Source organism: Kuraishia capsulata, genomic scaffold (genome assembly GCF_000576695.1).
Source record: "Kuraishia capsulata CBS 1993 genomic scaffold, Kuraishia_capsulata_scaffold_5, whole genome shotgun sequence".
Taxonomy (NCBI): Eukaryota; Fungi; Ascomycota; class Pichiomycetes; order Pichiales; family Pichiaceae; genus Kuraishia; species Kuraishia capsulata.
Genome location: NW_019172954.1, coordinates 561,232 through 587,457, shown reverse-complemented (window position 1 = coordinate 587,457; position 26,226 = coordinate 561,232). Strand labels below are relative to the sequence as shown.

Here is a 26,226-nt window from a genome sequence, read left to right as displayed (position 1 = left end):
ACAAAATTGCATACATTTACACCAGATGAACTCTTTCATCATCCGATCGTAGGACTCCACCTCCGTGGGCACCATTCACTACTCTTAACTCCAAATCCATGATATCCTGGAAAACAGTGGTGGTAAACTGCAAATCCAGGAACCAGTAGCATAACTGCTGCGTGTCTATCACAGTCAGCCAGCTTTCGTTGTGATGATGGTGTTCTATCTGGTGCTTATACATGGTCACCGGAACCGAGATTGCTAGAATGACACACCCAACAAAATACACCCTTCCAGAGTTATACCAGCGCACTCTTTTGGAGTTCTTCGACTTGCTCTTCCACAAAAGCGATGCGGAGCTTTTGGTGGTCTCAACACCCTGTTTCTGGGAAATAATGAACCATTGGTGGATGGTGGTCATAGAACACATGGCCACGAACGACTTGTAATGAACGGCCGTAGAATCTTCCGTGGTGATATATACCCAACACAAAAATGCCACTTCTTTCCGCAGAGTCAGAATCAAAAACGAAAGCACTCTACTGGAAATGAGGGGAGCCTCTGAGTGTGTAGAAGCTTGCTTTCCGGAAACGAAGCGATACGCTATCCCCAAAAGATGAATCAATAGTCCCATTATCCGGTCAATTATCACCGAAGGCATGTTCAGAAGTCGCCGGAAAATTGCTCTGACCGGCTGCTGCCCCAGATCCTCTTTTTGAGGCAAAGAATCGATGTGGCTCTGCGATAACTGTACATACACAGCAAATAGCAGCATGACAAAAGTGTATAATCCGGTGAAAACTGCAACTGATATTTTGGCAATTGGATTGGGCAATGGCAGCAGAATGCAGATTCCATATGAACAGTATAGAACCAAGTTAACAGCTCGCGTGAGCGTGGAGACGCGGGTCTGGAGAGAAGTTAGTAAGTAGCAGTGGAAAAGACGCGACAATTCAAGCTTACCTCGAACGAACGGAATTGATGGTCTTTAGTCCTTATTAAAGGTGCCATTGTGATATTTGACGACTATGAATTAATGATAATGTCTTATTTTTTGAGTTCAAATGGTGGTAAAAACTGATTGGAGAGGATGAATATTTGACTGGCGATTTGCGGTAGCTTCCTCGGAAAACGCATCGCTGCCAATCTTAATTATCTGCGTTGACATGGTTTGGTGTAAATTAGGCTACCATTCGACATAAGTGGATTTTAATGCTGCTAAAAAATTCGCAGAATGGTATTGGGGATTTAGAATAATGCAGGCTTTTTTTCGAGGAATTTACAAGGAATTTTTGACTAAATATTGGAAAGGATCAATGGCCATTGGCTTACTATGGGATATGGCTATTGCATGGGGCCGATTTCTTGACATGTTTTTTCATTGTTTGAAATTAAGTCCATAATGAATTTAAAGAGATTCTTTTCTGTCTTTATATCAATAATTTGGCCAATTTACTTTTATTACTAAGTTTTTGGCGGATGTTCCTCAACTATTCCAAGGGACTGAGTGAACCAATAGTATGCGATAATCATTCTCTATAATCTTCTATGAAATAACCATGCTAAACTCGCTTGGATTTTTGCCCATTCTGGGATAGCACTCCAATTTCAAACAACCAAAGCTTTTTTGTTGGAACTTTGCTTATTTTTCAAGGCGCGGCCTCTCTTGAGTCCTCTTCCAGTCTTGGGGGTCTTGGGAATGGTCTCAAGATTCTCAAGATCTTCCTCTAATTTTTCCAATTTCACTCTTTGCGCCAATTTGTCCTCAAGAACTTGGTCCTCGGTCTTGACGACGATCTCTCTCTTGATATCACTCTTGATATCGCTCTTGGTCTCGCGCTTAACTTCGTCCGTGACTTCGCTCTTAATATTGACTCCATTTTCAAGGTCGGACAGATCGGCTGCAAACAACACTGAATGCGCCCAGCCAGCATGATCACCCCATAACGTCTCAAAAAAGTGTCTGATGTCAATGTAAACATCCTTGCTGAGTGTTACCGCTTTCTTGCCCTTAAACCGGTAGCCATAATCTCTGGTAGCAAAAGTGAACACATGGGTGTCGACAGGAACAACCTCGTGTTTGTCAAGACTCATCAGGCATACACAATCTGCAACTTTAGGCCCAACACCAGTAAATTGAAGTAAGAACTCGTGAGCTTCAAGACTGGAGACTTTGGGGCTTCTCTGGTCATATAACTGGTCCCGTAAAGTTGGATCATCAGCAAACATCTGACAAGTCTTTTCGATGTACTTGGCACGATAACCGAATCCCAACTCTCTCAGGTCTGATTCCGAGTCTAGAAGTTTCTCGGGTCCAGGGAACGAATAATGGTCGATCCCCTGGAACGTGGCAATCCGTTCACCATAGTTCTCACACAATGAATCACACATCTTTGAGATCCTCTTGACATTATTGTTGGTTGAACATATAAACGATACCAAGTTCTCCCAGGGGTCTTGTCTGAGCATCCTAATGCCACCAAAAACGCGTGCCTTTTTTTCAAATGCGGGATCCAGCTCACTCCACAGTCGGTAGAGATTTTGGAGATTAACGTTCAGGTTGAAATAGTCGGTGACCACCTCCAAAGTATCATCAATCTCTGGGTTTTTGTTTGCAGGAAAAATTGCCGAGTAATACAAAAAATCGTCATCTTGCTTCAGTAAAACCACTCTTTCTCGCAAGGAACAAGACCATATGCCATCGATCTGTTTCCATCTGAAAGCCTGACCACATCTTAGCACTTTTGAAATGGCGAGTTCCTATGCAAAGTTAGTACGCGTATAAAGTCCATGATATTTTCAAATACACACCCTCGGATCCAGCCGAACGGATTTCCACGCGATTTTGGATGCCTGCATCTTACTTTGAGGAAAAATGGAGAGGTTAGATGATAGATACGTTCTAGCAGATCTCTTGGAAATTTCAATCTTCCCCATAATCTTGAGACGCGTCCCAAATGCTAAGGGTAACACGGCTAAAGAAGAGGTGAAATTCATTGGGCCGACCGGACCGGAATTTCTAATATTCAAGAGTACTAGAAACGGCTACTAATATTCTGATGGATTGAATATTTGTTCTCTGCTTTTTCTCTGAGAAAAATATTCTGTTTCTGTTGTTTTGGCGTAGAACACCGTTTCCAGAATCTTAGCCAATCACACGCCTCCAAAAGTGCTGATGTAATCCCGGTCCCGGAGGTCCTAACCAAGAGAGTCTTCTGTGGAGCAGAATACGATCTGAATTCATTTGGTATCAAACAGTTCTAAGAATAATACAGAATCCACTTATAATGTTGGCCAGAACACAACTATCCAGCTCAGGGCTCAAGATGATGAAATCTCAGTTTACCAGGCCCATGGCCGTTTCCTCGCTGAGAAGATGTATAACGACTTTGCCTCAACCCGCTGGAGGAGTTATTGGAACTGTTAACGACGCCTACATCGCTCCCCCTGCTTCCAAAACTCATGGTTCTCTTCACTGGACCACTGAAAGACTCGTTTCTGTGGGGTTGGTTCCATTGACCTTTGTTCCATTGGTTACCGGGGTCGAGTACGGTATTGCTGACTCCATTCTTGCAGCGTTGCTTCTCGTCCACAGCCACATCGGTTTCGGCGCATGTATTGCCGATTATATCCCAGCCAGAACCTACGGAAGCCTTCACAACTATGCAATGTATCTTCTTTCGTTTGGAGGACTCGTGTCTGCGTACGGTATCTACGAGATCGAGTCCAGGGAGAAGGAAGGTTTGATTGGTATTATCAAGAAGTTATGGACTGCTTAGTGGTTGTTTGATTTCCACATTGACGTATATCAAATATTCATACATTCAAAGTTATTTATCGTACACATGAGTTAATGTAGTGGTTGGACAGATACACTTGGTGGTTCTGATTGAGGGAAGAAGTAGCAGACATGTCTCTTGGTCTCATGAGATCAGTTGTTTACCGTGCAGCTAAAACATCTATGTAGACATATAATCCAGACTTGGGAGTAACCGGGGTGTTTATTGTATACTTATTAGGCTACCGTTGGTAGACAGGCATCATGAAATTTCGTGAAGTTAATAGTTCTAGTGGGTGACGTATCATGGTCTCATTAATCCAGTTATATCGTGCACAGTGGGTCCTAGACTTTGATCAGACTGCAATCATCATGAAGGGTATGTTTGGGCAGAATTTTCTTCGCTGGGTATATTCTCCACTAAGTATGTGCGTTCCTCGAAGAAGGGCATTCTGTCAAAGACAAAAAATTGTGTACTGAGTACTATTCTGAATGGAAGGCATTTTCCAAAATGAGGCCCCTAGTCTCCCGCTAGCGCTGATGTCCCGCATTTTTGCTGTAAACACCGCCTATCGGCGAAGGCGGTCGCTTCTTAGTAGACAACTTCCACACTTGGCGAGTCCGAGTAGACGGAACGCTACCCCGTTCAGGCTATCCACTAGACGGTATTCTGCGTTTTTTTCCTGGTGTTGCTTCTGATTGGCTCACACTTTCGCCTTCCAGACTTTTCACGGAACCAGTTTTCAAACATGCAGATGCCTTCTCCACATTAACATTCCTAAACTTCTCCAATCTCCTAATCAAGCTATCAATATCACGAACCTTTTCCACATTCAAAAGCTTCAACGGCAAGTCCTGACTCGCCACAAAGATCTCGCGTGAGGCCCAATCAATCACCTCAATGCTCTCCTGTTCTGGGTCCATCACGAACGAGATAAGCGTGTTGTTAACGGCCAGTAGAGTGATCATGAGTTCGGCATCGTTTTGAAAATCGAGTTCTTTTCTTATGGTGGAAAACAACACAGTCTAAATAAAAAGCGATTAGTAATTGGCATGACATTCAAAAAATCTAGATGTCAAGAGTCTAGCTTACCCGTTGGCCTGAGGCTACAGACAGAAGAGTCAGCTGTCTTAGCTTGATGATTTCAGCAGGGGTGAGCTCCAGCACTTTTTCATGATTGGCTGAAATTTGTCAGTAGGGATTCCAATAAGAGGGTTGTTGACTGTTGTCATTCACCATGACTCACCTTTGTAATCGCCGTAACTGCCAAAGGCAAATATCTCAAGAGTGTTGCGGTAGGTCTCGTTTATGGTAGCCTCGTTACGAAGACTGGAATAGGAGTTATAACTAAGATCTGAAAGAAAAGATCGATCGGCTGAATCCATTTGGATGGCTGGATGCAGTTCAATTTGTGGATTGGAGATTTTTAAACGCTGCAAACTAGGCCTGGTGATATCTATCTGATCTCTGCTATCTCCCAGGAGCGGAGACAGTAAAGATCACGTGATCATTGGGTCGACCTCAAATAAGCTTTTCTGAAAATTCTATCGATATTACAATCCTGGTTATGACTTCTACTATAATTTCCCAATTTTGGGCCTTGACGGGCTGGTTAGTGGAGTGCTTAGAAAGAATATTGTGTAGATTATGCATTGCCCTTAATAAGCCGCTGCACAGCCATATCATGCTGACTCCTGGAACGCTCCTTATCAAGTCTCGTATTTTTTAGACGACTCGCAAAAGATTTCTTCCATCGGTAACGTGCAGGTACATGAGAGAACGAGCATCTATTTTAGGGTTGAGAGGGAGTAGTCTGAAACTGCCGTTTGTAAAATAGCCCAGAACAGCTGCCCAGAAACACACCTGCACGCTGCTTTTTACAGCAATCAGAAGAGGGGAGTACGAGGGGAGGAGATCTTGCAAAAAGACCTATTTAGGATTGATAAAACAGAAGCATGCTGGATACTGAGTGGGAAAAGGCAAAATACTGACTGTAAAACAAAACCATCAGATGCAGCCAAAAATTGTGTGCACTGAAATTCAAAAAAGACAAGAAATCTCAATCTTTTACGAATTTCTGAAAATCTCAAAATGGACGTATGAGTAAACGAAAAAAAATTCAAAAGGTTTCTAGAATTTCTGTTCTGAATACAGATAAACAATAACACAACTAAGTTGCGGTTCATTACCTATTCAATTCATGATCAGACGATAGCCCCCCTATAATAAATCAGGCCCAATGAGAAGAATCTTGACGTACGAGCCAAATAGGCTGCAGCACTGTGCCACCTGGAGCCAGGAGTTTCTGCCGATTGTGTTGAGCACAGCGTTTCACCTGATTGTCTTTAAGCATAGCACACATACCCAGCCTCCGATTGAATTTCAGCCACACTGCATTAACAGTATCAGTTACGAAGAATGTAAGACCAGCAACCATCTACATGGTCTGAAACGTCGTTTTACCAGTACGTAGAAGATTGTGGAGTTGATTGTTTGCGTGGTGTGATGAAAATGCTCGAATTGTAAAACTCAGTCCAACGCTACCGGCTATCCGGCTATCGGACATCTTTCTTCAATCCTTGTATTATTCCATAATTATTTTAGTTCTAACTTTGCACATAATCGCTCTCAAAGAGATGGAGCGATCAGCGACACACCTTCTGTATCAGCCAAGTGCAGTTTCTAATAGTCTTCAAAATCAACCCGCCAATATTTTTCAACGCTCATCATCCCCTTTCAGCGATAGCCCGGGTTGCAAAATGCAAAGTGTGTAGTCGAAACCCTTTTCTATTCGGGTATCCGAATTCGATGCAAATTGGAGCCCACAGCAAGACCGAAAAGGGTAATCGCCAATGTTTTGAATTGCTTCTTCGAGGGGTGACTAAATCTGTCCACTAAAAATAGATCTGATGTTGTTGATTTTGTTGTCGACCAGACACTATAGGGAATTGATTATTTACAAGACTCCGACAAAGGCGTTTGTGATCAGTTTTTGAAAAACATTTTTCACACAAAATGTAGAAGAGGACCTGTCCTCAGTGCTCACAAAGTTCGCCTATGAGTCTCGCTCTGGTCTATCCACCACCCGCCTACCACACAAACACACTTCACATCTCAGTTTGAGTCCAAATCCGGTAGTATCCACTTCGGGAAATTGGTTGCCTTTTTCGGAAATATGCGTTTCCCAATGCAGTAAGACGCAAAGCCTTCGATGTATCTCAAATGTTTTTTTTTCTGCCTCATTAGGCTTTGCGTCTTGCGTATATAAGGCAGCTCCCCCCCGTCCCGAGGTCGTTTTCTGTTTCTTTCCCTTTTTCTCATCTCTCGATCCCAACTACCTACATTCGCTACCAAACATTTAATATGCGTGCTTCTACTTTCGTTTCCATGATGGCCGGCGCTGCCGTTGCCTCTGCTGCCTACGTCAACATCACCTCTACTGAGACTTTGACCATCACCTCTTGTTCCGACAACGGATGTGGTGTTGTTACCATCACCACCACCTTCTGCCCAGAGACCGAGAGCACCTCCACTGCTTTCGTCACCTCTACCGCTGAGAACACCACCTCCCCAGCTGTCACCTCTTTCGAGGGTGCTGCCGGTGCTGCTTACGCCCAAGCCGGTGTTGCCGCTGCTGCCATGGGTGCCGCTGCTCTTTACTTGTTGTAAGTTTAAAGAACGGTTTTTGGTGAGTGATTTGTTCTGCAGAATTTCTGGCTGGCGTTCCTGGGTGTCCTGTTATCGCTTTCGTAGCTGATTCGCCGGACCCGCACGCTGAGCTGGTATTAAGTTGATACAAAGATGTTTTAATATTTGTTAGTTTTCCGTTAGTTATGTATACCCAGCAGTGGAATCTTCCAATACTATCGTAATTCTATCAAAAGACAAATAATTCTGTAGTTTCAAAGTTTGTTGTTATTTTTCGGGTCTCATGGTTGCCCAGGTGACAATGCGGGTTCGAGAAAAATTTAGTGCTAAAACGTTGCTTTTTTTTGCTACTTTGGGTCACCACGGAGATTTTTGCGTGGGGTTACCCGGCCGTAGAAAATTCTGTATTGTTCTCAAAACTCCGGTTACCCGGTTTCAGTGTTGGCTAAGTTTAATCAGGTACCTAAGGCAAAGTGGCGCCGCGAAAAACGTTAAAATATTCTAATCAGTCTTGGGATCGAGCAATTCTGCACCACCCTCGTTATACCTATAACAAACGCAGTTATGGATGGAGGGCTGCTGATATTAATTTGTCCTCCTCATGTAGAGACATCATTGCAGATGCTCATCAGATGGCACCCAAAAGTCAAAACACTGGAAAGGCTTATCATGCCACACCTGACACCAGATTTGTAAACAAATGAGAGCATTTATGTATTGCTCAAAAAGACCCGATTCGGTCACAAACTTAACTCGATGTATAGATCCGGTTTCTTGTTGTTTGTATCCCCGTATGGCAGCTTTTTTTATGACCACGGATCTCAGAATGGTATGGGTTCTATGAGATTTTGGTGACTGATTGAGTGAATGCTGAAACCCGCTGGTGCATAGATGGTACCCAAAAAAGCTTCGCGAGGCCTGTAAGATGCCATGAGATATGCAACGCTTGGTTCGAAGATGGCCATACCAATTGGGGAGCAGAAGTTCAGATTCAATTCCCAGCCATATCTATAAAACCGACATCAATTAGACTGTCTGAGCCCGTGTGATGTTTTCCTAAAACTTGTAGTGTAAAGAACCTTCAATTGCGAACACCAGCCAAAATGTTCCTCCCCTTGTTTGGTTACCGAACTCCTTAATATGTGATCACTGGGTGGTCTTTGAACGGTAGCCGGACGTTTGGTTCTGCAACTGAAACTTTCCCGTTTCGAGTGGACTTGATACAATAGACTTTTTGGTAGACCAGAGATCAGAGTGTGCCATTTTTTTTGGCTTGAAACCCCCAAAATATGCCTGGACCGATACCGGAATAATGCCGAAGCCGTACACCTTTCGCAAGCCAGCGAGCTCGGTAGAAAGCTGAAGGAGCCGATAACAAGAAACCGGGTCTCAAACTCTTCTTTTGTTGCCTGCGCACAGTTGCTCCATCACATGTGTTACTGCTCTATGTCGGAATTGCTAGGCTATTCAACACAGGTTGAGCAAAGCATCCGACCAGAATTTTTTTTTTTTTGTGAAAATTCAACATTCTAATCAGGCTAATGAAAGAGCTTTGAACGTGAAAATCCCACGGCAACATAGAACTCTTTGTACGCATTGCTTGAAGCAAACAAGACCTTGAGAAGCTCTGATACTCATTCCAAAAACCATGCTGAGATAAGACAAAGTCCTAATATGTAGCAGGATCAAAAAACGGTATGGGAATGAACAAACATATTTAACGAAACTACGGGGAACAGCTGCAGACGCATGCTTCGATGCACGTAGTGCAGAGGGTAATATGCAACAAGCGCCGCAGACCAGAAGGTGCGCATATTACTGAAGCAAATGGGAACACGCGACCAACGTTCATGAGGAATATCAAAGTCAATAGAACACGAAAAAAAAAACTATTGGAAATAAACAAAGCAAATATAACATATTCTACCCGCAATTCGAGGTAAACACATGATTACTCAAGAAGAGTGCGATCCTTCTCTTGAGGCACTCTCACGTTCAGCTTTACTTACCATTTTGATGACCATGATAGAGATCCTTCTCGTCGGATTATGGTGAATCATAGTTTCGAATATGAAAAAGTAGATGTTTGCATTACACTATTCACCACAACTGTCACTGTGCATCGAACAAGCTTTGCGGCATCGTTTTTGGGAAGGACGCTCATACTTGTTAACAAAGCTGATCAGGTAAGCTGTCGCATCTGATTCAGTATGAGTAAAATTGCCCTAACATAGTGGGAGTAACAATCAACAATGGTTAAGAAAAACGATACACCTTGGAGAATGGATCAATCGAATAGATCAGAGATACCAGTGTGAAGAAGCTCAAAATGGTGGGCAGTTCTTCGATCAGGTGACTGAAAGAATGCTGTGTACCTTTTGCAATAAAATAGCCACTACAAGAATGCGATTGAGGACCACGAAAAGGGTAATGCAAACGCTGCTTACATTGAAGCTGCGTAAACTCCGTCAGATGGGTGGCCAGAACGAGTACCAGAATTAAACCCGGACAATATGATAGCCAAAGCACTTGAAGTTTTAAAAGAAGCTAACAAACGATACCCACCGGAAGCACCGATGTGATGGGGTAAAAGTAGATCATCACAAGCACGATTAACACTAACAAGATTGAAACCAATGCGCGGAACATACAAAACATTCGACAAGGAAAAGGAAATTGAGCCATGGTCAAAGTAAACAGTACCCTTACCTTCAACAGTAGAGGAGGTAACAAGAACATCAAGAATCTGCCCAGTGAAGGGAGTGTGAACTCAGTAAACAAAGAACGATCAAGACACATATGACCCGCAGCACCACAGTCAAGATACTAAGCCGAAGAGTCAGAGGAGGTCATCGAGGAAGCCTTAATGGCACAAGAAGCAAGCATAGTCATATCAACAACAGGAGTCAAAGAAGCCTAACGACCCGCATGTAATTTAGGACACTCAGTCCTGACATGACCCAATTCATGGCAGCGATAACATATAGGGCGTCCACGTTGAAATTGTTGAATCTAATCGATTTCAACAGTCCAGACCTGGTCTTCTTCGAAGAGATCGAAGTAACAGCAGCAAGACCAAGGAGAGCAGACGAGATCTTCGATTGGGGTGTATCATGACCAGGAACAATCCGAAATCTATCAAGTGCAACCACAACCTGCTCAAGGTTATAACGGGTCCCGACGGGGCCAGATGAATTGTCACGGGCATGATCATATGGCTTGATGCGAGCCTCAGAAGGCAAACAATAAGCACCAAAGGCAATAGCAAATTCGCTGATAGTAATAGTAGGATCAAGAGTCTGATCGAATGCTTACAACCGCATAGTACTCTCTAAGCCGGGGATGGTTGACCCAGTTAGTTATACCATGCATAAGACCAACCAACGCTTTAGTGTTCTCTTGAATTTGATTAATAACACCATTACAGCATGGTCTATCACTGTAACTCATTTTAACCAAGAAAATTTCTATAAGTCAGGATACTAAGAACGCTATAAATCTTCGGCTTTTTAGTGACTTTAAATCCTCTTTCATAACATTTGGATCACACAGCAGCATAGCTAAGAGAACAGGTTTCCTTTATTACGTTGAATGTTCTGTTCGTCTCCAAGCAAACTAACTTGCATAACACCTCATAACACTGTAAACACTTCAACAACATCAACACATAATCCTAAAGGAACTTCTAATGTCACAAGCTATGTAGAACCTAGACAACTCAGTTTATGATTTTTATAACGAGACTATAGCGTTAACTAGTATATGCAAAGGGTGTGGAACATAAATGGCACTTAACATTAGTTATTTTGATGAGATTAGCTCTGGGAACAGCTATGGACATAACTATTGTGCTAATACTATACCTGATTGTCCTCTAAATAATTCAAAATCTAGTAAAATTCAGAACTAAATTGCGGAGAGCCGAAATGCTTTTTCTGTAGTGTGAAGCGGAAGACACATTATGCGGTTCTTACCTATGTGATTAACCAGTTCCTAAACAGGTTCCCGAGGACTTCATAAAGAGTTGTGTCGGCGCACCAGTTAGTACTTTGATGATGCATTTACTTGATGAGATGGCTCAATGTAAATGTATATTTAAACCAATATAAACATTGATTTTTAAAAATACCCTGCAGCACTCTCAAGCACTGAGAGGAACCAGTACAATGGTAGTGAGAGCGATGTTGATGTTCGGAGCTAGGGGTTTCGTGGTGAACTTGTTCGGGCTTTCTTTGTTTAGTCGGAGTTTTGTTTCTTCCCCTCTGTTTCCAGTTGTTGCGGAATTCTATATATCAGTCAGGTCTAATCAATCATATAAATCGTAAGGTGTGCTCAGGATTCAAAGCCGCTGCTAAAACCATATGAATACTACAGTGGCTGGATAGAAAGCACAGGTACGTGCGCTGGAACCTTCATATTTGAGTAGTTTTTAGTTGGGACTCCGGATTATCCTGCGACAATTCCCAGACTTGGTTTAGAAAGCAATATCGGATCAGGTTTAGTGTACAGCGTCTGCTTATGAAAGTTAGGATTTTATATAGTTCCTTAATTGCCAGTATATAGAACGAAGTATATCAAGAATTGTTAGCACCAGGCAAACAACAAAGACTGGCAATCTGATCGAGCAGCATATCTGATGACAGCATTTGACAGTTGTAGTTATCTCTTGTTAACAGAAACTGAAAATAAACAATGTTTTCAGCTACTCCGGGTCTGTCAGCCACAATATTGAAATAGTGTCTTATGCTCTGCATGGACTTTTTATCTGATTTTTACTCTTTTTGTGCTGATTTTAGACTTTATGAATAACAAATTTTTTAATCATGATAATAAAAAGAAGATGCTACACCAATTTGTGAACGTGTTATCGATCAATTTTTGAGGACTAGATTCTGTTAGAGCGGCCAATCTGGTACTGAGATTTCATCATCTTCGGCTATTCTTTGCAAAAATAAGGCAAGGTAATTATTGAAGATCGAGTATTTTGTATAAACTTCTTCATGCGGCAGCTGTGAAATGTTGTGAATGTTGTGACGGCCGTAAAGGATCTAGGGTGCTATCTATTATTATGATGATCTGCAGAATGCATTGATGGAGAACGGCTTTTGTCGCTGATAGTTTTTACCATTTACATTGTTTTTCTTTGTTTTTATCATCATGTTGATAGGTGAATAAAATGGATATTAGTGGTACGCCGAGCTGTAATGGTGATGTTGATCAATTTAATCACTCATCTATTTATTTTCTGAGCCTGGTAAGGAGCCTGTTTGCTGTTTGTTTGGATGTGATGGCGATAAGCCCCTCCTCCCTTCATAAGGATGATGTATGCCGAGATGGACTTGAGATCTGATTTGTCTTGCCCGCGGATGCTATGTCTACTTGTTGATTTGTTGATTTGAGAATTTGCGATGTTCTATTGTCATGTTCGTGATGCCTTCTTAAGTACCGTAGTGCTCTATTAAGTACCATGAGATGTCATTCTCAGGAATGTTTTGGAAATCCGAATTGACAGACCGATTTTGTAGCTCAAATCCGCTCTTGGAATATTGGTAGCAAAAAGTATTTTAGCGGCAAAGCTTCCTCTATGTCGAGCCGCACCACACTGAGGAGATTTGGAATACACGTATACATGGTTTTCAGAAATGGTGGGTGTCGATCAGAGTTACAGTCTTTCATTCCATCATCTGTCAGCATATGTTTGATATAATCTGACGAGTTTTTTTGATTTTTTTTTGGTTCCCTGAGAAGTAGGTCATACGCCGGGACTTGCTTTCTACTTTTACATACTTTTGTGTATTTCTTACATGCTTTGTGTTTCAATGGCCGACGTTGTTTTGTGGCATGTTTTTGATGGTTGTCTATGTTTTTCTATTTTTGCTATGTACAGTTGTTAGAATGGTTTCTCACTGAAGAACGCATACTGCGGTCAGCACTAGCAGAAGTTGGAGAATCATGGTAGATCTGCTGAATCTCTGGTGTAGACTTACTGATAAACTGGTGTATACCCTCTTGTCGAGTGGTTGAGGAAATAGGTCATGCTCGATCAATTTGCTGAGATCCCACTCAATTGCATTTTCTGTCTTGTAACACCAAAAAACCCATCCCGAGATCATGTTATAGGCGTCCAACTGTGCTTCGATAAACTTACCCACGCTCTCCTTGAAAGAGCTGTTCCAAGTTGAGAAGTCGCTAATTCCTTCACACGAGCCTATGAACTCATCGTTAAGGTAGGTAGCATCATATCTAGCTCCTCTTCTAACTCCGTTCAACCAAGGCGCGCAGTCAGTGAGAGCTGCAGACCATTCCCCGATTACTGCAGGGTGTCTGGTTCCAGCGACAGCATGGCCGTAGCCTTTGACTGAGCTAAGATGTTCGGCAATGTTGTCCTTGAGTTCTCCGACACCGAAAACCTCATAGTGGTGGTAATCTATTACAACTCTCTCGTAATTTGAATTGGCGACAGAAGCAGACAAATTGACCAAATCTGAGTAAGTATTGTTTGCTGCAACGATGTGACCGTTCAGTCTGTAATCCCAATATCCCACAGCTTGGAAAGCATCATGGTACACCAAGTTGTTGTCTGTAGTTTCCCTGAGTGTATAGTAAGCATCTTTGTAAAAGTCATGCAGTTTTTTCATGCTCAGTCTGGGGCCAAGTGGTTCATTTAGAATCTCAATTCCAGTGATGACATCCAGGTACTCTTTTCCACCGTACTTGGTCGATATGTAGTTCAATACTGAAAGCGTCATGTTTATATTTTCTTCCTTCTTTTGCCAATCAATGCGGTTGCTCAAGCCTGAGTTATCAAATCCATTTTGGCTGCCCGGAGCACCATGCAAATCAATCCACACTTTGAGACCGTGGTTGCGAGACCACTCTATTGCCTTATCTAAGTAATCTTCTTGGCCGTAAACATAAGGATCTTCATCCAGTTGTTCAAATGCCCAATATCCAATAGGAATTCTAACCATATTCAACCCATAGCTTGCAATGGTCGCGAAATCGGATTCATTGATCCAGGTCCTCCAGTGTTCCTCAAGTCTGATCTTGGCCTCTTTTTTTCCGAGTTTCTTGCAGTAATGAAATTCATCAACAGGAATTTTTGAGTCGCCCTCGCCCTTTTTCAATGAATTGTTGAATAATGTTGGCGTTATGTAAGGCTCTAGAACCAACCAACCTCCCAAGGCCACGCCTTGAATTTTCTCGCCCGAAGTGTAGTTGTAGATATCTCCGCTTTTCGATCTCTCATTATATGAGATATCTAGTGCACTGGATTGTGAAATTATCGATATCAGACTCACCACCAGAGGCAAACAAGCCGTCCATGGAAAGAACATGCCTGTTATCTTGGATGCGTAAACAAACTCCAAATCAAGCGCTCAATTCGTCTACGTCTTGCGCGTAATGGCTGTTGATAAAATGAATTTTTTTTCAACTCCAGTGATCTGCGTCCCTTATATCAAATATTAGGGGCAGGAGTAAAGCTTTGGTTCGATATGAGCTAAAAAGTATTGTACGGTCCAGGTCGAAGCGCCCAAACCTTTCTTATCTTTAGCTCATCGCAGGGTGGAGGTGGGCCCGCCGTATGCATTCCGCACATTGAATACCAGTCACAATCACTTTGTCCAGAAAGAATATACTGCTTTGAGGTGAATTTATCATTTTTCATGGCTGTACAAATGATATGCCTAATCCGCACAGCCCACTCTTTTATAATCTAATGCGTAATCAATGTTCCAAGCTAGGCATTCACCAAATGCTAAATCTTTCACGTACTTCTGAACATCCTCCCCTCGGTATCTGATTATCTCACCTCTTTCTATAGCAGTCTGAAGATCTGATAATTCATCAGCGGCTTTTGATGTCTCAACGGAAGCAATGTGGCCTTTGTTGTTGATGCCAAACTTTATCGCAGTATCGTTGAATGCAACCTCGTGAGACCAGCGCGGACCACTTCCAAAAGTGTGGTTCCAATCTTTCAAAGTTTTCCGGTATTCATCTACTTCTGGTAGGATCGCCGAACAATCATCGAGGCATTCCATATTCACGTTTTGCCAGTCAAAATTATCTGTCGGGCCGAGGTCACAGTGTTTAGAGAAGGACAGGGCGCATAGCCACATGAATAACTCTCTAGAGCAATCCAAATTTGAAACACTGCTTGGAATCGAGTTGGTTCCCTTGCTCTGCACTTTAGACTTCCTGATCTCGCCCACATTCAGAAGATTTCTCAAGATGTTGAGGTCAGAGCTGAGAAGCATGGTCCCGTGATGTAAAAACTTTCCCTTAGACAGCTTGAAGGCGGATCCGCTAACTTTTTTCTCGTCTATCTCACTCACCACATCTCCTTTGGCAGTTGTGGTAAGGGAGAACTTTGGAAATTTGAAAGAGGTGTTTCTATGCTCCAAATTTTCAGATCCTGCAAACTCATTCATCTGCTCTACCAAAGTGTTGGTATAACCCACACGATCAAAAGAGCTCTTGCTTGACATATAGCTAAAGTTGACATTTCCAAAGTCATGAACCACGGTCCCACCCCCTGAGAACCTCCTAAGAATAGGAATCCCAAGGGCACCTGCCACTCTTAAATTGATCTCCTTGAACGGGTTTTGGTTTTTGCCTATCACTATGCATGGCGAGTTGGCGTATAACACCAGTCTTTTCGAAGTTGGCGGCATTTTGTCATATATGTACATTTCAGAAGCCAAGTTCAGATAAGGATCAGATGATCTTAAAACGAATACAGTCGGTTTGTTGTCCTCAAGGTATTTCCAGCTGTTTTTCACCAAAGGTGTTGTGTTTTTTGACTCTTGCAAAAGTTTTGGAAATCCGTAAATTTCGAGAAACTTGTCAAATCCTTGAATATCAATTTTGGCATCGACTCTCTCTTTCTGACCTGCAATAGTTGAGCGCACATTTTGATCTGTATTCGTCACGTTTTGACCTTCGATCATTGTCAACAATTCAGTTGCTTGTTGAGGGGAGAAATGTTGCCCATTCAAAGAGAGAGATAGATTGTCAAAGCCTTGGGAGTTGGCAACCTCATCACCACTTTTGAGTATAGGGATATCAGAAAAGTCGTATCCATCATCGATATCAATTGCGTTTCCAGCCTGTTGTTCCACTTTTGTACTCCCCTCGAAGAAACCAGCCAAATTCGGGTAATTCTCCAGCAGCTCCTCTTCACTCTCTGGACCCAAATCATCACCAAAAGGTGCCGAACTACCCAGATGTCGTATCGGATTAAACTTCGAAGCACATGCTGGGTGAATTCTGCACACATGTCGTATATGAGTCACAAACCTCAAGGGTCGTATCATAGCTTTCGAGGATAGACCGGTAAGAATGTCAAACAGTGGAAAGCGGGCAGACCAAGCTATCTTTCACAACAGGCCGGGTTGATGTGTACCACAAAATTTTCCCCAAAAAAAATTGTATAACCCTGAAAAGTTCAAACACGAGCCTCCATTCCAAGGACTCTCATCACGTTATTTAAAATTGGACCTGCCTTGAAAACTACGCTTGTCACCAACACCACAGCCTATTTCTATTATGGAGGATCTCTCGATAGAACGCCGGTTGTTGTCACGGTGTACGAGATACGCTGAGGATGAGGATTCCATCCAGGCAATCTTGAACAGTCGATACTCCTTGAAAGGAGACCAGAAGAACTATTTGTCACTGAACCCTGCAAAATCCGATTATCAGGTCGTGAAGCCAGAGGTTCTCAAAAAAAAAGACAAAGTTCTCCAGTTTGCAGATGTTGGAGAGGAACCCCCCATACCGAGATATAGAACATCACAGTCAGGATCAGAAAACAAATACTCCAAATGGAAAACGCGAAATGAGTTTAAACAGTTCATAAACTCAAACCTAAAGCTCCAGAGATTAGCGCGCAAGAACGTTAGCAAAGCCAAAGCCTCCAGAAGTGCACAGGGAAACGATCTCAACATTGTCAACCGCAAGGCGTTCCAGAAACTGCTTAAAATCGAGGATTTCACTGCAATCAACAAATTGTGGAAAACCTACGTCAATGACTTTCTGGGGAATGATGAAAACACAACGTTGACCACAATGGGCTCAAAATTATCCACAGCCGAGTTTGTGGGCGCCTTCATAGAGGTGGAGTATAGCAAGTGCATCTCCAACGTGGGGATTCAGGGAATCGTCATATGGGAGTCCCAGTTTAATTTTATCATAGTCACGGGAAGAGGTAAGCTACACGGATGGAAAGGCGAATTGAAATCCGTGGAGGCCCCTTCATATTCGTCTACAGAAGAGGTGGGCGGATTAAGAGTCATCAGCAAGAGAAACACGCGGTTCTTGATCCGAATTCCTGTCCCAAACGACCCTGAAAACGAATATCAAGTTCTACTAAACGGGAACAGAATACAATACAGAGGCTATGAGCGCGCCAATAGAAAGCTCAAGAATCACGCGGTGAGCGATCTGATATGAGATTGGCGGGTTATCGGTTTCACGGCTGTGCAGGCCCATCCCGCCCCCGAGGGCAGCTATCTGGCCTCTTCCCCCTCCTCGATTGTTTATCTGGCTTATCGCCCTCTTTCTTTCTTCATCCAGGGGGTAACAACCTTGATAAAAAACCGCGTTTTATCACCTGTTTTGCAAGTACTGTGAATATTACCATCCAGCCCACGCACCTTTTAGCCATGCTTTCCTTCTTCAGACTCGGGGTATCCTCCAAACGCCCCACCGTGTTAGACGCTTCCACCCACAAAACAGCCACCGAGTTCCCTCCTATTGTTGACCTCAATATCCTTGGAAAAGAGTCCCAGGAGCTCAAAGAAACAGTTGGATCTTCGAAGGAGACGCGTTCAAGGTTCAGCCTCTGGCCATCGGCAAAAACCGCTGCTCCCACAATTGAAACGGCGCCCGCCTTGAACCCTGATACCACCAAGGTCATTGCCATGAAAGCAATTGGGTGCAACACTGATGATGAGTTCATCGATATTCAGGTCCGCAAGCTTTCCTACGCTGAGGCGGCTTCGTTGAAGCTCACAGAGTCATTGACTATGAAGCCTTCTCCCTCCTCCAAAGTCGCGGCTGCGGCCTCTGCAAAGGCACCAAATGTCGTGATTGACCACGATACAGAGTTAGAGAATTCAATTACGGATTTCGAACTGGCAAACGAATTGGGAAATACCAGGAAGTTCCGTGACGATCTCCTGGCCTACGAGGAAATGACTGCAAACCCAGAGGTGGACTTTGAGGATGCCCTGGAGAGAGAGAACGTGGTTGACCACAGATTCAAGAAGAGCATTAAGAGAATGAAGAAGCGCAGAGGGTCCAATAAGAAGTGATTTGGGGGCAATTTGGTTTAAGCCATCTAAAGAAGTTCTAGGAAACAACACCCTCGAATTTAACTGGTTTAGATAGCGCAGGCAACCACGTTGGCTGTGTCCTCCTCTTGGTACTTCTTTGTTGACCTTTTTAGGCTACTTATCCTTGAATGCCTACTATTTTCTCTTTGCTTTTTATCGATTTACCGTCTGTATCATTAATGAATCTACTGTTTTTTTGCTTATACTTTTGTAAACAACGCCTTGCAGCCCGTGTTGACTCATAACACGTTCTCGGCTCGGCTGTGCTTTATCGGGTAATCAGTTCCAGATAAGACTAGCGTGTTTGTCGTGTGAAAACCTATTTGTAACCGCACTAATGCTCAAAACTCTGCAGTCCACTCAACATTGGCGATGGCATGCCAGCACCAGTTGAAAAACTCCACCTTCGATAATCCATGGAGATTCTGTCAAACTGACCCCTTTTTTCTCGTTCTTTTGGCCGGTAATTCAAGATGAGCATTTCAAGTGAAATTGACTCAAAAATTAGCCCTTTGTTCGAATGGGCCACAAAGAACGGTGCGCACATAGACCCTCGTATTCAGTTCCAGCGATACGGGCTCACCGACGGTGTAATGGCTTCGGTTAAACGCTCAGAGGCTGATGATATTGCAGGACTGAAGATCTGGATACCACACAATCTTGAACTATCCAGTGAAGTCGCAAAAGAGAGCCTGATACCTGGCTCTTCGGTGCAACCTTCAAACGAAATGCTCAAGGTGTTTCTGGCTTGGGGCAGGGGAAACCAGGATGTTGGAATTACGTTTCTTCCATACATTCGGTCTCTGCCCCAATCATCGGAGGAGATCAACACTGTGTTGAGCTGGTCATTGACTGAAAGAGAAATACTTCTTGAAAACACCACCCTTGATATTGAAGTGAACAGAAGACTTGCGTTATTAGTTCAGGAGTGGGAGAATGTCTACAGGATCCTGATGAGTAGCGATAATTGCATTGAAGCCATCAAAAACATCGACAGCACTTTATTTAAAGATCATGCAGCTGAAGTCTCAAGAGATCTTTACTCGACTCAAGATTATTGGTGGAGTTTTCCAAACTACCTCTGGGCACATTCTGTTCTTGCATCGCGAGCATTTCCATATAGACTGTTCAAGAAACACGTTCAAGAAGATGCGATGGTGTTACTGCCGGTTATAGACTTGCTGAACCATAAACCAAAATCACACGTTCAATGGAACGTCGTGGAAACAGGTTTTGAGCTCGTACCAGATGTGGACTTGAGCACCCTGGAACTGGTGAACAACTATGGACCCAAGTCAAACTCGGAGCTGCTCCTGGGTTATGGATTTGCATATGACAATAATGAATTCGACCATGTTGTGTTCATGAGAAAACCAAGCGATTTCAGCTCTCACTGGTTAGGCAGGAACCAAGAAGTTGTGCAATTCTTCAAGCACAAACTATCCGACTATACTTGGTTGAACTTTGGCTCCGATGTGTTTATCTTCCGCGTTCAGGAGAAAATTCCACCTGAAATGCTGCAATTAGTTTCTCTTCTGTCCATGCTTGATTCTGACAAGAAGACACTCGGAGTTGCCCATGAGATACCTGACAGAGCCACCTTGCGAATGGCGCTCCACGCCGTCTCAGAACTCAGAACAGAGTTTGATCTGAGAAGAAAGATTTTGCCCAAGGAAGCCTCCATCGACAAAAAGCTTTCGCAACGAAACTGCTCTACCAAGAACAGAGACAATGCGTTGTCTCTTATCAGAGGCCAGAGTCGAGTTTTCACAACCATTTCTAGACAGATGAAAGAGCTTGAAAATAGACTGTTGAACTCTCACAAAAAGAGCCATGTTTCAGCAGCACGAATTCTCAAATACGACAACGCAGCCAGTGAAATTCAATCCGGAGATTTGATTATGAAAGAATGGTTGGAGAACCTTAGAACCAGGTGGAAGCCAGAGTGGATAAACGAAGACACATTCGTGGGACAAAGCCCCTCAGATATCATCAGACTATATGGCTACCAGAGACCAGGGAAAGCTGCCGAATCTATTCTCGTGCAGTCACTCACAATCCCAAACTTTTCAGAACTGTGAACAAACTAACCCCTGGGAAGAATCTGGATCAATAGCAAACATATGAAGAAACCAATGAACAGCGCGAGAATCAACCTTATGTAGAACCAAATAGACAATTTTCCAGTGCGATGATAATGTGACAGTAATTGACCAACTTTGCCCAGTTTTCCTTGGGATTTTTCTAATTCTTCGCTTGCCTCTTTCAGTATACTAGCATCGTTGCTAAGAGCCTGTTGGAATCGCAACGCAGTGCTCTTTGCCTGGCCAACGAAGAATGAGATATCCTTCAGATAATCTTCGTGTAGAGTCTCGTGATACTTGTTTTTGTCTTCTATAGTGTCCAATTGAGAAGATCTTTGTGTGCTCAAAAGCCTCTTTCTCAAGGCAGTCATCGAATCTTCACCGTCATCTTCCTCTTCCAGAACTGTGTGCAATACAGAAGTATCCTGGCCTGTCGGAAACTCTTCTGCTTGGGTTTTCAATCTCAACTCCTGTTCGTATTGCTCCTTGTGTTCTTTCAATCGCGAATCATACTCGAACAACTTATCCTCAACAGTTTTCGTCAATTGATGGATGCGGTCTTTCTGACTAGAACTAGCACCCGATCTTGAAAGAGAGTTGAGTTGTTCTAATGGTCTCAGACCCTTGTTTTTTAGCTCTTGACTGATCACATCCTTTCGCACCTGGTATAGATCGTATGCCGCGTTGTTGAGTAGCAGTGTATCCAGTAGGGTGTCAGCATCATTTTTGCCTTCATCCACTTTGGACAGCAACAAGTCAACGCTGTTTAATGTATTCACTCGCTGGGTTATTGAAGTCATTAGATGCGGTAACAAAAGCAAAAGTAGAAAAAACAAGTTTTTAAGCAATGTTAGTGAACAATGCAGAAGATGGAGGGGCTGTTGGCAATGTAAACTCCAAGCGATGAGTTTTACACACAGTGGGGGATGCCGATTTCGAGAAAAGCTTTCAGATCTCAAAAATGAAAAATTACACTGGTAATGTTAAAAAATTCAGTGAAATCTACGACAAACAGCACATGATTTGCATTATATAACAGTCACCACGGCAAAGGCCAGGCGGATTGATACGAAAAGGTTTAGGGTGAGAGGTACTCAGAGTGAAAGGAATGTCTGCGTTCCTACTATCAAACAACGATCTATGGTGAAAGAATTCGTGGTTAGCGAAAGAAGCAGTAATTATTCTGGGCACCGGAAGTAAGACATAAACCCATGTTATCCCAAAGGATTAAGAAGTGTTATCCCACAAAGGTGCCCAATTCAATTGAAGAGAGAAGAATGGGAGAGAAGCTGGATTTCACTAGTAAAAATTCTTATATAGGGCAATGGCAGAATTTTTGAGCTATTCACACTAATCTCATTTGGGTATAAATTTTGAAATTCTTAGATTTCTGACAAAGTCAGGTAAATGTGGAGTGAATTAGTAAAAATACCAGAACAAAAAAATGTTCTTTATTTGTATTTTTTTGCTTTTAGATTCAGGTTTAGGTTTCTAGCCAATATTATTGCATCTCCTTCGAGCAATTGGTATATTGGTCATTTTGGGTAGCCCAATAGCCAGCGTGGTTGATATCTACCGGGTCCCGTTACAACTGAACATGCATGCTACCCCATTGTGCTGAGACGCAGGCCATACTACGCGTGATACCGAAAAATAACGCAAACAACACAAAATAACACAAAATCATTGCAAACATAAGATCATAAGTATCATGACACAAACCTTTACAGAATGAAGACTAACAAAAAGCGCAAACACCTAGACCAACAACGGCCAAAAAAATACACTGCAAAAACCATGACAAAAACAACCTGAGGTAATGAAATCAAGTGAATTCAAACATTCCAAAATGTTTCTGAACCCTCCTTTTTAACTCCCGATTCAAGACCGCTATTTGGGTTACCATTGAAGCCACCCAGGTTGAAATCAAAGTCAAAGTTCAACAAATTCAGACCAAGCGATGCGTCTACTCCAAATTCCAGATTCTCAGGCAAATATGGTTGGAAGAGGTTGTTTAGATCGTAAGGCTCATTCCTCTGTTTCGACTGAATAGTAGGTTCACCTCCAAACTTGGCCCTCTTAGTGAATATATCATTCAACGTAGACTCGTGCTCATCTTTCAGTCTCAGTTCAGATGTTCTCAAAGGCGGAGTTTTCCTCTTGATCTTCTTCAAAGATGGAGGAGGTGACAATATCTGGTCAATGGCAACCTCCAGGGATTCAACACAGTTCTTGGAAATACATCCTAAGAGCCCAATCTCTGTCTCGAACTTCAGCATCTTGATTATATCTCCCAGGAGCATCTTGGATTCTTGAAAAAGCGAACCTCCTCGTCCGTATTCAAGCGAGCCCTTAGCAAAGATGAGAGCAAACCGAGCCACCTGCTTGGAACTGCTCAGAGGCAACGATAACGCGTGAAAGTTGTGCTCTTTGGTGGACAACTTCTGATAGACAGACAGCAGGGAGGACGTGATTTGCTGAATAATTATGTATGACGAAGAATTGCGGGAAGCAGATGTTGAGGATTCCGAGCCCATTATTGGTAAATAGATGAGCAATTTTGCTTGGAAATACAGGAAAAGAAAGCTCAACTGCTTTTCGTTCAAGTTCGTGTATTCTGCCTCCTTCAAAACAGTATTCACATCAACATCACCAGCGATGTAGCCAGGCAAGTCCTTTCTCCAGCTCTCCAGTTGGTTCTCAAGGACAAAACAAATCTCATCACTGATGGAGCTACCCGAGTTCCTTTTGAAGATTGAGTCCAAAACAGTCCCCAGCACCCTGGAGTATCTCATTATACTCAAAGCAGAATCCGACACTTTACCAACCAATGATAGTGCTGTGTTGTTAAACATCACCATGTTGATGTCGTCAGTGGTATTGTTGTCGTTGTTACTGGAAGGAAGAGCACACTCAATCTCGGAGTCTTTCAATAGTCTGGGGACACCGAGCAACATTGAACTGAACGAATCCAGAGTGAATATGTTCCAAAACAAGATTCTTCTCTCACCCTGTTGGATTTTGGATAGGGTGGAGCCACTTGAACCGAGAACAGCAGAGGGGCATCTGTGAAGTCTCAGCTGCTGGGCCATGGTAATCATCTTTCCTCTAAGATCGTAACTCGTGGTAAGGTCTCCGATATTCAAACAGTAAAAGAGCTCCAGGGTGGTATTCTGCAGTGACTGGACGGAACAAATAGAAGAAAGATTGGATCTGATGAACTGATGAATCAAGTGGTCATAATACATCAATATCTCGTAATGGGTTTCTTGCTTGGTTATTTCCTTTTCACTGTCAATTTGATGTGAGAAAAGGTTTTTCTCTTGATTTTTCATCACCAGAGTCAGTATAATAATCAGGATCTCAACAAAGCTCTCATTTCCAAACATCAGCCCATCGGTGAAGTCCACGTCTCGACTCTTGTTGAACTTCACGTAGTTAGCCATGAAAAGCTGTTTGTTCAGAGACGGTATATAATCATTCCAGCTGCTGAAATAAGAAGTAATGAAAAGGTCCAGATTCGTATGGTTGGGTAAGTTCAGCGATTGAAAGAACTCTATCGATTCATCTTTGGTCAGGCTGGTGAAGTCCACGCCTCTGAAGTTGATGTGTTTAAATGCACTGCTGGTGGATGTTTCCTTGAGCAAAGCAATCGATCTGGCTGTCATGAAGGCTGCCTTTGAATTGAAGCCATGAACGTTGCAAATCTTCGCCAGAACATTTGGAATGAACATCGTTTCTTCAGTAGACCTAGGAATGGACATGGCGATCAAGTTGGCTAGGTTAATAAAGTCTTTCGAATTCAGTTTATTCTGGATGGCAATGGCAGCAGCAGCACCAGGAGCATTTATCTGCTCAAAAGACCTGTTTTCGTCGTTGGAAATACGCGCAAAGTCTGTTGCCGAGAGCAGCGAGTCAGTATCGTCAGTAAGGTTCAAGTCCACAGATCCAGCTATAGAGACAGGTCTCTCATGAACGGAGTTTGGATGATTTTCACAGTTGCAAGTAGCATCATGTATATGATCAGGAGGCAAAACCAGCTGCTCTTTGTTGAGCATGTTCAAATTCTCGTTGGTAACTGGTTTCACCAGGCTGGGTTCGGAACCCTTCAACTCCACAAGTTTTTGCAGTTTCTTGTTCTCAAATTCCAGTTCTCGGACCCTCTCCTCGAGAGACTCTGTGTATCCTCTCGGGAAAGCCTTCCTCGAGAGCTTATCACTCAACTTGCACTCGATTCCCACAATGGCACACTGCCCACATTGGGGACGTCTTCCATCACACCGGGTTTTCTTAGACCTACACCTGTCACATGCCTGGGCGACTCTTTCGGCACCGGAGGCCTTGATGGTTTTGCTAGTAAGTGTTAGTAATTTGAAGTAGAATAGAAAATGGGGCGAATAACGAGTCCATACTGGACCCCCCCGTGATGCGTCATAGTCCAGCGCCCGGGTGATCCACTTACGGTTTGGGCGACAACTCTGTAGAGGCAACCATCATGAATTAGATGTGAGCTCACTGTGTCCAAAAAGTATAATTTTGTGTATTCAGAACCACCAGCAAACCACTCTTGCGTGTTCCCGGTCAGAGCTTGCTTCTCTGTAGCAAAAGTTGGGGTTCCAAGAAAGGGAAGAGACGTTGGAATTTGGAGGGGCCCGTGACTCGTGATCACACTACCATTATAATTCGGGACCCCGGCGATGCCCCGGGGCTTTTGGCATATGTGAGGGTAGAATACCTGTAGGAAGCTTATATAGCAAGAAACGCGTGAAACATTATATATTATCTTAGAAAATCTGGCTAACTGCATCTGATGGATTGAATGCCCGGTTGGGTTCAGTCTGGTTGACCCCAGGGCCACCGCACGTGACGTAACTGAACACAGCAATTACCAACTTACTATAAAGACTAGACAGGATGATCCACCAAAGACAACAGATCAACCAAAGACGGATAGACCGGGGTAAGGATTTCAAATTCAATGTATCATTTCTGTAGTAGTAGCTTTGTGAACTCTTTGATGTCAATCTGTCCATCTGCGTCCGTGTCTGCTACTCTCAGCATCTCGTTGACTTCATCTTCGCTCAGCTTCTCTCCAATGGTTGTCAAAACACGCTGCAACTCGGTAGCACTGATCTTTCCGTCTCCATCGCTGTCAAACACCTTGAAAGCCTCGACAATCTCGGCCTCAGTATCGGAGTCCTTCATCTTTCTGGCCATCATTGTCAGGAACTCGGCGAAATCAACGAATCCGTCGCTGTTCGAGTCCACCTCGTTTAGCAAATCCGACAATTCAGCTTCTGTTGGGTTTTGGCCAAGAGCTCTCATAACGGTTCCGAGCTCTCTGGCGGTGATCTTTCCATCTCCGTCTCTGTCAAACAGAGAGAAGGCCTCCTT

General features: G+C 43.2%; 14 protein-coding genes across 14 annotated transcripts; 5 read left to right on the top strand and 9 right to left on the bottom strand.

The window, feature by feature from the left end:
* Positions 1-16: 16 nt before the first annotated feature.
* Positions 17-993, bottom strand: KUCA_T00004287001 (uncharacterized protein; the record flags this gene model as incomplete). Its single annotated transcript, XM_022601005.1, has 2 exons — positions 17-892; positions 946-993. 2 exons carry the CDS (start codon positions 991-993, stop codon positions 17-19), a joined length of 924 nt encoding a protein of 307 aa, XP_022460295.1.
* Positions 994-1,590: 597 nt separating this feature from the next.
* Positions 1,591-2,841, bottom strand: KUCA_T00004286001 (uncharacterized protein; the record flags this gene model as incomplete). Its single annotated transcript, XM_022601004.1, has 2 exons — positions 1,591-2,742; positions 2,794-2,841. The coding sequence occupies 2 exons, from the start codon at positions 2,839-2,841 to the stop codon at positions 1,591-1,593; spliced, it is 1,200 nt and encodes a 399-aa protein (XP_022460294.1).
* A 428-nt stretch (positions 2,842-3,269) lies between these two features.
* On the top strand, positions 3,270-3,761 carry KUCA_T00004285001 (uncharacterized protein; the record flags this gene model as incomplete). The annotated part of the gene is made up of 1 exon (XM_022601003.1): positions 3,270-3,761. The coding sequence occupies one exon, from the start codon at positions 3,270-3,272 to the stop codon at positions 3,759-3,761; it is 492 nt and encodes a 163-aa protein (XP_022460293.1).
* Positions 3,762-4,411: 650 nt separating this feature from the next.
* KUCA_T00004284001 (uncharacterized protein) lies at positions 4,412-5,146 on the bottom strand (the record flags this gene model as incomplete). Its single annotated transcript, XM_022601002.1, has 3 exons — positions 4,412-4,786; positions 4,854-4,942; positions 5,008-5,146. The coding sequence occupies 3 exons, from the start codon at positions 5,144-5,146 to the stop codon at positions 4,412-4,414; spliced, it is 603 nt and encodes a 200-aa protein (XP_022460292.1).
* A 1,978-nt stretch (positions 5,147-7,124) lies between these two features.
* On the top strand, positions 7,125-7,430 carry KUCA_T00004283001 (uncharacterized protein; the record flags this gene model as incomplete). Its single annotated transcript, XM_022601001.1, has 1 exon — positions 7,125-7,430. The coding sequence occupies one exon, from the start codon at positions 7,125-7,127 to the stop codon at positions 7,428-7,430; it is 306 nt and encodes a 101-aa protein (XP_022460291.1).
* A 5,882-nt stretch (positions 7,431-13,312) lies between these two features.
* On the bottom strand, positions 13,313-14,380 carry KUCA_T00004282001 (uncharacterized protein; the record flags this gene model as incomplete). The annotated part of the gene is made up of 1 exon (XM_022601000.1): positions 13,313-14,380. One exon carries the CDS (start codon positions 14,378-14,380, stop codon positions 13,313-13,315), a length of 1,068 nt encoding a protein of 355 aa, XP_022460290.1.
* Positions 14,381-14,498: 118 nt separating this feature from the next.
* Positions 14,499-14,735, bottom strand: KUCA_T00004281001 (uncharacterized protein; the record flags this gene model as incomplete). The annotated part of the gene is made up of 2 exons (XM_022600999.1): positions 14,499-14,653; positions 14,711-14,735. 2 exons carry the CDS (start codon positions 14,733-14,735, stop codon positions 14,499-14,501), a joined length of 180 nt encoding a protein of 59 aa, XP_022460289.1.
* A 362-nt stretch (positions 14,736-15,097) lies between these two features.
* Positions 15,098-16,726, bottom strand: KUCA_T00004280001 (uncharacterized protein; the record flags this gene model as incomplete). Its single annotated transcript, XM_022600998.1, has 1 exon — positions 15,098-16,726. The coding sequence occupies one exon, from the start codon at positions 16,724-16,726 to the stop codon at positions 15,098-15,100; it is 1,629 nt and encodes a 542-aa protein (XP_022460288.1).
* A 232-nt stretch (positions 16,727-16,958) lies between these two features.
* Positions 16,959-17,864, top strand: KUCA_T00004279001 (uncharacterized protein; the record flags this gene model as incomplete). The annotated part of the gene is made up of 1 exon (XM_022600997.1): positions 16,959-17,864. One exon carries the CDS (start codon positions 16,959-16,961, stop codon positions 17,862-17,864), a length of 906 nt encoding a protein of 301 aa, XP_022460287.1.
* A 212-nt stretch (positions 17,865-18,076) lies between these two features.
* Positions 18,077-18,727, top strand: KUCA_T00004278001 (uncharacterized protein; the record flags this gene model as incomplete). Its single annotated transcript, XM_022600995.1, has 1 exon — positions 18,077-18,727. The coding sequence occupies one exon, from the start codon at positions 18,077-18,079 to the stop codon at positions 18,725-18,727; it is 651 nt and encodes a 216-aa protein (XP_022460286.1).
* Positions 18,728-19,221: 494 nt separating this feature from the next.
* On the top strand, positions 19,222-20,829 carry KUCA_T00004277001 (uncharacterized protein; the record flags this gene model as incomplete). The annotated part of the gene is made up of 1 exon (XM_022600994.1): positions 19,222-20,829. One exon carries the CDS (start codon positions 19,222-19,224, stop codon positions 20,827-20,829), a length of 1,608 nt encoding a protein of 535 aa, XP_022460285.1.
* Positions 20,830-20,834: 5 nt separating this feature from the next.
* Positions 20,835-21,632, bottom strand: KUCA_T00004276001 (uncharacterized protein; the record flags this gene model as incomplete). The annotated part of the gene is made up of 1 exon (XM_022600993.1): positions 20,835-21,632. One exon carries the CDS (start codon positions 21,630-21,632, stop codon positions 20,835-20,837), a length of 798 nt encoding a protein of 265 aa, XP_022460284.1.
* Positions 21,633-22,667: 1,035 nt separating this feature from the next.
* KUCA_T00004275001 (uncharacterized protein) lies at positions 22,668-25,329 on the bottom strand (the record flags this gene model as incomplete). The annotated part of the gene is made up of 2 exons (XM_022600992.1): positions 22,668-25,185; positions 25,295-25,329. 2 exons carry the CDS (start codon positions 25,327-25,329, stop codon positions 22,668-22,670), a joined length of 2,553 nt encoding a protein of 850 aa, XP_022460283.1.
* Positions 25,330-25,815: 486 nt separating this feature from the next.
* On the bottom strand, positions 25,816-26,157 carry KUCA_T00004274001 (uncharacterized protein; the record flags this gene model as incomplete). Its single annotated transcript, XM_022600991.1, has 1 exon — positions 25,816-26,157. The coding sequence occupies one exon, from the start codon at positions 26,155-26,157 to the stop codon at positions 25,816-25,818; it is 342 nt and encodes a 113-aa protein (XP_022460282.1).
* Between the last annotated feature and the right edge of the window lie 69 nt (positions 26,158-26,226).